Genomic DNA, 10823 nt, shown 5'->3' on the forward strand with positions numbered 1-10823 from the left:
AACTACACTGTTGTGTAATATAGCAGGTTTACCCCCTCCCCCCTCTAAAAAAAGAAAAAAAAAATAGGAAGAAAAATGTGTGTGCGTGTGTGAGAGTGAGTGAGTGAGTGAGTGAGTGAGTGAGTGAGTGAGTGAGTGAGTGAGTGAGTGAGTGAGAGAGAGAGACAGAGAGAGAGAGACAGAGAGAGAGAGAGAGAGAGAGAGAGAGAGAGAGAGAGAGAGAGAGAGAGAGAGAGTGAGTGAGTGAGTGAGTGAGTGAGTGAGTGAGTGAGTGAGTGAGTGAGTGAGAGTGAGAGTGAGAGTGAGAGTGAGAGTGAGAGTGAGAGTGAGTGTGAGTTTGAGTGTGAGTGTGAGTGTGAGTGTGAGTGTGAGTGTGAGTGTGAGAGTGAGTGTGAGTGTGAGTGTGGGTGTGGGTGTGGGTGTGGGTGTGGGTGTGGGTGTGGGTGTGGGTGTGGGTGTGGGTGTGAGTGTGGGTGTGAGTGTGAGTGTGAGTGTGGGTGTGAGTATGGGTGTGAGTGTGGGTGTGAGTGTGAGTGTGAGTGTGAGTGTGAGTGTGAGTGTGAGTGCGAGTGTGTGTGTGTGTGAAAAATTAAGTCAAAGGAGTGAAAATGTAAAACCTTCCTAAAAAGGTAGTAAAACCTCCAAAATTGCATGATGAAAACTATAAGTCCATCCCTGAGTGTAAAAGAAAATCATCACTATACAAATACAAATATACAAATAGTATAATCTGGAGAGAGCATGTATGTGAGAGTCTCTGCAAAGGCAAGCTCCTGGCAGTTTTTATGTCCAAATATGAACACTTTAAACGTGAAAATCTGAGTATGTTTGAAATGGGTTAACTTGACAAAATTTATCTACATAAAATCAAAGAAACTTATGAAGAAATTTTTCCAATTCTCTCCAAAAAAAATGAACTCAATCATGCATTATTAATTGATGTCAATGAATATACCCAAATACTGTCAGGATGAAAATAAATAAATTTATGAGATGGAAAACCCTCCTCTTAACATTAAGTTCCACTTTTTCTTTTGAGAGAGAGAGAGAGAATGGTGCCAACGACTACAGTTACTAAACAGTCTTCATATTCAACAGTACACCACAAAAGAACACTAATGTCAACCACACCATAGAATTACTTTCATCAAAGTTGTGTTCTGAAATTGTTTCACCACTTTAGGTCAGGACAAAATATCCCACAGGGTTGCTGAACCTTCCTTAATTCCTTCCTAACATACTATTCAATAAACATCTACCTGTTTTTTCTTTTTACATTCTCACTCCCAAAGTAAAATTCCATCATTTAGACAATAAAAAAGATGGATCATTGTACTTACATTAAGGCTTTTATGATTGTCATGTTACACATGCCTACAAAAAACTGAATTACCCATACTTAACAAATATAATGAGCACTGTCACATATAAAATTTACAAGTAATATTGGCAAAATTGAGTTGATAAATAACTGAAGATAATTGCATTGCTGATGCATTTTTCATCAATCTGTTTTTCCATTATTTCACATAAAAGAAAAACAAACTCAAACACTGACTTGTACATAAACATTATACATCTGAGCAGACCAATAGCACAGAATCATTTTCAGGATGTTAAATTACATTCATCCAAGGGATTTTTCATTACATACTCTAAAACAATGAGGTAAGTCTAATATGATAAAGTCTAAAACACTTTGTTACCTATTCAATACAAGTAAACACCAGTTGTAGTTCAAACACACCTGAAACCATATGAATGCTCTGTCTTGCTTAAACATAAACTCCAACAAAAGCCAAAAGTCTAATTAAATGAACCTTGAATAATACCATACACAGTTACAAAAAGCTGCCAATATCTTATTATTTTTTTAACAAGAGAAAAAAAGACATACCTGTGGCATTTACATGACAAAAAATGGTTGAAAGTAATTTGTCCTGATATTAAGAGCTTCACATACCTTCTATCAGGGGCACCACTGCTTTCCATCAACATATTCCCATAAAGAAGTCAATATCTCCAACAACATAACAAACACAGTACTCCCCATTCAGTCATTCTTGTGTATAGTTTATCAAATGTGTATAAAAAGAAGAGAGAAAAAAAAAGAGTTCAAGTCTTCAAGATAATCAGATTATAGCAGGATCAACACCCTTAAATATATTCAAAACTATTCAAACACTGCTCACAAACTCGTTTCATGGGATATAAATGGAGCTGGATGACCATGGATAAAATGTACACCTAATGATATGGCATTCACCAGAAACTAAGGAACACAAAAATCAGTAACATATTGCTAGACATGAATACTTTATCACAGATGATGTGAAAAGCTGCCCCCCAGATGAGCCTCAAGCTCTCATTTTCTTGGATATCTAAATTGATCAGTCTCTTTTTCAATTTTCAGTGATGAAAGGTGTGGCAAAAATAGATACAAATGGAAACTATCACGAAAAAGAGAGCTTGGCTGGTTCTCCATCCTAGAAAAAATATCAATGCTTTCACTTTTTTCTCTACAGTAAACTAAGTTTACATATAATTTTGAAAGTGTATTGACAGGTATGCTGGCAGAGGAAGTATACACCAATCTCTAAAATATGTCAATGACATTATCTCAAAGTACCTGCAAACAGCACAATCAAAACTGATTATAATATGAGATTATGACAACTGGAGAACTCTCTAAAATGTATCATACATAATCTACAATACATAATCTTATTCTACAGGTGCCTTTTCTACTGTTCTATATCGAAATTGTACATTATCCACCACACCCCTCCATCCAGTCGATGAAAACATTCAATGAACACACAGCCACATAACACTGTGATGGCCTTGGTCAATGAATGGGCTAGATTTTACCTTTATGAAAACATGAAAACTTTATTGTGATTGGTGTGCTTATTCCAAAGAGAAATAATGCATCCATCTCAATGAGAGAGAACTTGTAGTGTCTACATGATGGGGCAGAAAACAGTCAACAAAATAACTCAAGATGGAAGAAACTAATAATTGACATGAAATACAGATACTGAAAGTTTGTGGCATTTACCAATTGATCTGCAGCTATCTGATTCTGTCCAATATATTTTTCATGTCTTCTTAAAGATGCTACATCATGAAAACCCATATATGTTCTCAAAATAAAAGAACATGGATATCATGTTCAAAAAAGAATTTCAGTTATACAGACCAAGTACTGAGAAATGTACAAATAAATAGTTATTACAAATGTAAACTATCAGTTAAGTCTGAAGCACTATATACAATCTATTCTCTACTTGGCTCAGACCAGACGTTCGTAAAATAATAGGTACGCTTGCGCTTTCATGACTCGTTCAATATTTACTTCTGCAACATATGCATCAGAGACATGGAACCAGCGACCAGCCTTCACCTCCTCCTCCAATTCCTGCGAATACATTCAAAGAATAGTTAAATAAACACATATTGTTGTATTTTCCTAACATCCTACATGTATCATCATCTACCATTGAATCAAACTCAAAGTCCTTTACTAAACTTCAGGATTTAAATCCTAGAATAGTTTTTTCAAAATGCTTTATAATATTCTAGTCACAAGTACAAAATTCTAGAAAAAAAACAAGCATATATATATATGAAATATCTTATCTCTTCCATCTGTTTTGAGATTATTTTAGCCAATGGTTTGATAAATATATCTGATATTGATTCCTACTTGCATTATGGAAAGAACAGGTATTACCCAACTGAATACTTTTAACTTCTATCTTGATGATATTACATTATATTCTTTTCTTTACCCATTTTCTTAACTTTACAAGATATCATGTAGGCAGAACAGAAACATACTAGTACAAGCAATAAAATATTCTTCCATTTTAAAACTCGTGCAGCTCCCCTAAACTAAAGAAATGGAAAAAGAAAGAGAAAGAAAGAAAGAAAGAAAAAGACTTACCTCAACATTAACCGAGGTTGTATTTGCAGATGAACCTTTCAAGTCATTGTCCAGCATGCCAGAGGAAGCCTCAATCTTTTCTGCCATCTCTGTCACAAGGTGATTGATCTCAAACTGGCTAGAGGGCTTGAGATTGAGGAACTGCTTGTTAGTGCGGTTGGGGTCCAGGGGTCTAGAGCGAACATAGGCAACATAGTGGCCAGAGTTCAGTCTTCCAGAGTGTTCAACAACACTGTAGAGGCCATAGAGAACTTGCTTCTGGCCTCTGGACATGTTACCCAAACCCTGAAACAGAGCATGATTAATATGCAACACAAAGGTAGAACTGATCTTAACCCATTACTTCTGGATACATGTGTTATCTATTATAGTTTTGTATTTTTATTTTGTTTATAATAAATGGCTCCACAAGAATTTGGTCACCAAGGAGTCAATTAATAGGCCTGAATGACCTCACCTGATTTCCACATTCCTTGTATTTTCAGAGATTATTTTTTAATCACTAATACTCTAATTTTCATCATTATTATTTTATTGACAACACTAATTGCAACAAAGATAAAATAATGTTATTTTCCAAAACTTAGGAAAATGGGTAAACAGGCAAGATTAGGTAGGACTAGTATTTGATTTATTATTGATTTAAACACTTATGGAGCCATCATTCTGTACACAAAATTAATCAATAAAAATCACCAAGGACTTGGCAAGACAAATAACAATTTGATTTGCGTCTGAAGTGTGTATGTATACTAGCATAAAGTTGCCATCTACTTATGACATCCTTGACTGCAAAGTCATACTGTATAACTGTATCTCTAAATTTCTAATGGCTAAAAAAAAAACTTCCAAGAGTAATATATATGCAGAAGGAGTCACTAAATTACAAAAGCACTAAAAATTTTCTCAAATATTTCAGTAATCTTTTACTAATTCATAAAAAAAGTCAAGATGGATAATCAATAAAAGCGCCTATTATCAACTGCCACGACCACTTTTATTCTTTTGTATCATTTCCATCCTATCTGGCATTAACACATACAACAGGTTGATGCTAGTTTTGGGTGGGTTTGCATCAGCCATTTTCCATTTATGAATCCAGGAGGTAAAATAACATAAAAAACAACAGCTGAGAGAACGGGGTGCAGCGGCACGAGGCTATTTCAGTGGCTGGAAAATTGACATGTTCATGTATGATGTAGCTCTCTCATCAGCAGCACACACAAACATTCAATTTTAGTAAATGTAAAGGTATTCTGGAATTCATGGTCTTCTTATTTACCCAGTGCTACCAGGGATGGCCGGTATGTAGATGCCATGCCCACTGTGAGGGAAAATTAATAAAATATGGGGAAAATGCTGTGCTCATTTTTCAATTTTTTTGTGAATTGGCGGGAAAATGTATTTCTTTACTAGTGCTATGAATATCGAAGGTGTTATATTTATTATAAACATTATAATTACTATAATGTTATAAACATTAGTAATAGCAAAATAAGATAACGTAAAATATTTTCGAAAATTAAAGATAAGGGTGAACGGGTGAGACAGGCAGTACTTGTAATTGGCTCATTGGTGATTTAGTACAAGAGTAGCCATCTATGTGTAAAAACAATTAAACAATTAAACTGACAGTGGACATGGCATGGCATGAAATACAAATAATGAGGCATCCACAAAATATCAGACTAAAATCATAAATAAAGAGGTTCTCCTGTATTTTCTCTGAAATATCAAACTATAACTTTCAAAGTAAATCAAAATGTGACACCTACCAAAGAGATTGATGATGTGAATGGAGCAATATCCAAAACCAGTGGGAATCGCACATAACGGTTGACCTTGGTGAGATTGAAACCCATGTGGTGGAAACGTTTCAATTGCAGAGTCAACACGGCAGGAGGGGAAAGGATCAGGAGCTGTTTGCTGGCATTGCTCTTTACGGGCTCAACATTCTCCTCTGAAACAGCATTGGATAATAAAATAAAGACACTGAGGCCAATCCATGCACCAAATCCCTTTGTAGAATAGAAAACAGATATGGAAAAAAATCAACCAATATTTCTTGATCACACTAACCTCCGTGTAACTGACTGTGAATTTTTGTACAGTTCTCACAGGTGATCTTGTTGTTACCCATCAACAGCTCTGGAGCTGTGAAGTTGGTCAGGCAAGACATAATTGAACACTCCTGACTGTGACACTGGTATCTGTAAGAAAAAAAAGAATAGTTGTTGTTAAAATAACTACTATATCCACTAATTATCACATGATCCAATCCAAGCTTGGTGCACTTCAAATGTCAACTGAAGAAAATATATCAATCTTACCTCGGGGCAAGAGTTGTTAGGCTTCGAGCTATCCACTCTTGCTTCAGTTTCTTCATGTTTTTCACCTTCTTCTTTGTCTCGTCTTCTTCTCCTTCTCCTAATCGCTCTTTGAAAGTGTGCAGGGTTTCTGTGGAGCCTCTTTTCTGTTTCATGCTGTGTGTGTCAAGGAGGCTCTCCTTGCTGCTTGACTTTCTTCTGATCTTCAATTCACCTACCTTTAGGCACATTTCCTCCATGTGTGCCTGATCCACTGGCACCTGGTGAAGAAATGCAACATTACCAACACATGAATGGTGCAAAATTACAGTAGCTCAAATTAAAACATGCAACACACTGCAAGCAAGTAAGTATATATACCTCTTGTAAAAATATCAGGTTGGGAAAAAAATACAACACATACAAATAAGAACAAACGTCTACAAATTAAGAACATTTAATAAGTCCAGCATTATGGGAATCCCATGCTTTTCTACTGATTCTATATTTCAAATACCTTTGACTCTAAAATCTATAGATAATAAAGTAAAAGGAGGTAAAAAATTTTAATAATCATACCAACACTGACACTGACAAAGAGGAGATGTATGCAGGAAAAAATACCAGGGTACAAAATTGTTTCAGATACATGTAATGCACAAGTGTAAATGTGTTAACAAGCACTACATTTAATGATAAAAAGAGTTAAAAGCAGGTTCTTAAACTTTTTACCTAAGGTGCATCCCTGAATAAATAAAATCAACTAACTTTCTTACTATACTTGCAGTCACTGAGGAATTCACAGCTCTCTTAATAATCTACAGTAATTTGCCCATCTTCTAATTATCTCCTTATCTCAGCTTTGAATCAGACATGTCTAATCACATCATGGCAAACTGGGCCCAAATGCCAGATAAAAAGCCCCTTGCTATATGTGACTGAGCTAGCTCTCTTTGCACACAGTAAACTGTGAAATTCTTAGTTTGCTTGAGTCCTAAAATCTTTGGTAAATTATTTTGTTGGATACTTCTTGAGTTTATTTTAACACTATATTCTTTTTAAAATATATATATAAATAACCCACATCAAAGGAACAGAGTTGCAAAACTTTCTTAAAATCTTATAATACTTTAGTTTTGAATATTTTCTAATTGCTTCTCATATCAAGCCCTTTTTATATTGCAAAGAAATATATCAGTGAATTTTTTTTTTCCTTTCTATTTACAAATGACAAAAATCACAGAAGTCACAGCAGAAAAGTGACATACCTAATAAAAGCCATTACTAGAGGAGGGAATACATTCAATGTACATACATCTGACTTCTTTGATGAAATTACCTTGCACTCTGCAGTTCCCCCTTCAAAGTTATTGATGGTATCACCACTGGATATGGAAAGGCTGTCACCCGTTACACAAGAGGATGCTATGCCACTCGTATTGGTCGATTTGTCAGATTTAACAGATGTGGTTTCTGCTTTCTCCTTAATACAGAAAAGGGCAGACATAGAGTGACTATTGGTGGCACACATATGGACATGCATCCTTGATTCTTCATTATTAGAACCAGATGACAAAGAGGACTAAAAAAGATGGGGGGGGATTAGTAATTGAAAAAGTAATGTTATTCACAGTTATAATGAAACCATGCTTTTATGAAAACATGCAACATTTGAAAATCAGGGAACACGGACATGCATTTGGTAGGATAAAACTTGTATCTATGAATATGTTTATCAGCATATCAACTCACTGCCACCAAGGAAGGCATGTATTTATATGCCATGGTCACAGTGAGCTTAGTTTGTTAGTTGTATTTACACATAGATGGCTCCACAAGTGCTTAGTCACCTAGGAGTCAAATACTATTCCTACCCATCTCATCTGTTTACCATTCTCATTGTTTTTTTGAAATATTCTAGTTAATCTTATATTGAGAGTAGTAACATTACAAACACTGTAATAATTATAACGTCAATAACAATAATAACAGCATCGATATTCAGAGCACTAGAGATCAGGTGAAGTCATGTAGACTACTAACTCCCTCCTTGGTAGCTCAGCACTTGTGAAATTTTTTGTGTAGATACATTCAACAAAACAATACTACATGGAGCATCACATTTTGCAGCCACGTTTGGTATAAATATACACATGTATAATGTAAAAATATATATAATATTTACATGTATGTGTAAACGTATAGATATACATATACATGTACATGCAAACATTTACATATACATATATATAAATGTATATATATTTACGTACATAATATATATAATATATATAATATATATAATATACATAATATATATAATATATATAATATATATAATATATATAAAATATATAATATATATAATATATATAATAAAGATATATATAATATACATACATATATATATGTATGTATTTATTATATATATAAATATACATATACATACACATTTATACATATATATACACATATATCATATATCTACATATATATGTATTTGTATATATACATATACATATACCTAAACAAATAGAAATACAAACCAAATATACACACTTACATATAAATAAATGCATATATACACATACATGTACATGCACAAATTCATTACCTATACATATACATACACATACATGCATATATATATACATACATAAATTATACATATATATAAGACATAAATATATATACGAATATAGTATATATACATATATATAAGACATAAATATATATACGAATATAGTATATATACATACATATATATTCATATATATTTATTTATATTTATATATACAGTATATATGCACACACCCACACACCCACACACCCACACACATATATGTGTATGTATATGTATGTATATGTATGTATATGTATGTATGTATGTATGTATGTATGTATGTATGTATGTATGTATGTATGTATGTATGTATGTATGTATGTATGTATGTATGTATGTATGTATGTGTATGTATGTATGTGTATGTATGTATGTGTATGTATATATGTGTGTGTATATATATAAATATATATATATATACTTATATACATATATATATATATATATACATACGCATATACATACACACAAACATATATACAAGAAAGAAACTGAGAGACACATTGTCCAATAAATAGTAAGACACAAAACGCAACAAATATTTACCACAGGGTCCTGGAAGTTGTCTAAATCATCTCCAGTGTCGAGGCCATTGCAGTCCCTTTCATTGGGGGTGAAATACCTCTCTGATGTGTCAGACGCAGAATTGTAATTTAGCTGATCACTTGAATAACAACTCTTAAGGCACCTGCAACAGAAGACATGAACAGTCTTAGATAGAATATCACATCAGACTTCACTAGGAAAAGAAAAAACAATCAATAAATAAATAATTAGTGAGTCTTGATTAGCAGGTGTAGAGGGTATAAATTTTGAAACAGAAGGTATTTCTCTAATATGCAAAGACTACTTATAGCATACCACATTCAGGTTCAATTTACAAATTAACCTATGCATCTTAAAGAAACACAGTTCTCAAATTTGTTATAACTCCTAATCATATTCAAACTGAGAGTTTCACTTTAGTTGTGTGTGTGTGTGTGTGTGTGTGTGTGTGTGTGTGTGTGTGTGTGTGTGTGTGTGTGTGTGTGTGTGTGTGTGTGTGTGTGTGTGTGTATATATGTATATATATATATGTATATATATATATATATATATATATATATGATGAATACTCCCATCATGAATATATATTTCCTTACAACATTTTTCTCTGACTGAATTCTGAGGAGTTAGCCTCTTGGCAGCAGCAAAAAGATAAAGAAAAATATCAGAATATCCAATTTTTAAAGTGACCATAGTAGCATTTTGTTCATTTTACTATGTTGCTGAAAATATCATTTTTTGAAAAAAAAAAGGAAACCAAGAGAATAATTTGCAGAAATGGAAAAACAAAATATCTGGAATTCTAATCCAAGGAAGTTGTATTTCAGCAATTTAGTTTATTATCCAATGGTCATGGTCCACTGTATTTTAGTTTAATAACTGTGTTTGCACAAAGATGGCTCCACAAGTACTTAGTCCCCATGGGGTCAATTATTAGTCCTATCTATCTCACCAGTTTACCCTTTTCTTTGATTCTCGAAGATTCTCTTTGATTTTTTGTTTCATTAACATTATAACAATCATAATGTCAATATTGAGTATTGAGATTTATAGCATCAGAAAAAGCATTATCTCCCCACAGATACAAGGAATGGAGAAATTAGGTGAGATCGCTGAGATCTACTAACTGACTCTTTGAGGCTAAGCGCTTGCAGAGCCATCTGTGCACAACAAAACCTACAGCAGACAGTGTATAAACCAAACAAATAAACAAAGAATATACAAATTCATTAATGAAAATTACTTCCTATCATTTTTCTTCTTTTTGAGATATATGATATCAACAAAACAAATTTATCAAATAAAAGGAAAACAAAATCTATATGGAATACAAAAAGCTGCTGGACATATTCTTATGCAGAAAATACCTTCTAAACTAATGACAGTTTCCTGTACTTAT

At 33.4% G+C, this 10823-nt stretch overlaps 1 protein-coding gene across 3 annotated transcripts in view; it reads right to left on the reverse strand.

The window, feature by feature from the left end:
• Positions 1-793: 793 nt before the first annotated feature.
• Positions 794-10823, reverse strand: part of LOC125036372 (ubiquitin carboxyl-terminal hydrolase 16-like) — a 34885-nt gene continuing 24855 nt past the window's right edge. For 2 of the 3 annotated variants that reach the window (XM_047628959.1, XM_047628958.1), the window contains 7 exons: positions 9425-9566; positions 7595-7738; positions 6280-6536; positions 6029-6159; positions 5725-5909; positions 3950-4234; positions 794-3421 (listed from right to left, as the gene is read on the reverse strand). In XM_047628959.1, the coding sequence (XP_047484915.1) occupies positions 3296-3421; positions 3950-4234; positions 5725-5909; positions 6029-6159; positions 6280-6536; positions 7595-7738; positions 9425-9566 (1270 nt within the window). In that variant the 3' untranslated portion in view covers positions 794-3295. The remainder of the gene's footprint in view (positions 3422-3949; positions 4235-5724; positions 5910-6028; positions 6160-6279; positions 6537-7594; positions 7739-9424; positions 9567-10823) is intronic. The other variant, XM_047628960.1, reaches the window with a different exon arrangement.

The sequence above is a fragment of the Penaeus chinensis genome, chromosome 21, assembly GCF_019202785.1.
Source record: "Penaeus chinensis breed Huanghai No. 1 chromosome 21, ASM1920278v2, whole genome shotgun sequence".
Classification (NCBI taxonomy): Eukaryota; Metazoa; Arthropoda; class Malacostraca; order Decapoda; family Penaeidae; genus Penaeus; species Penaeus chinensis.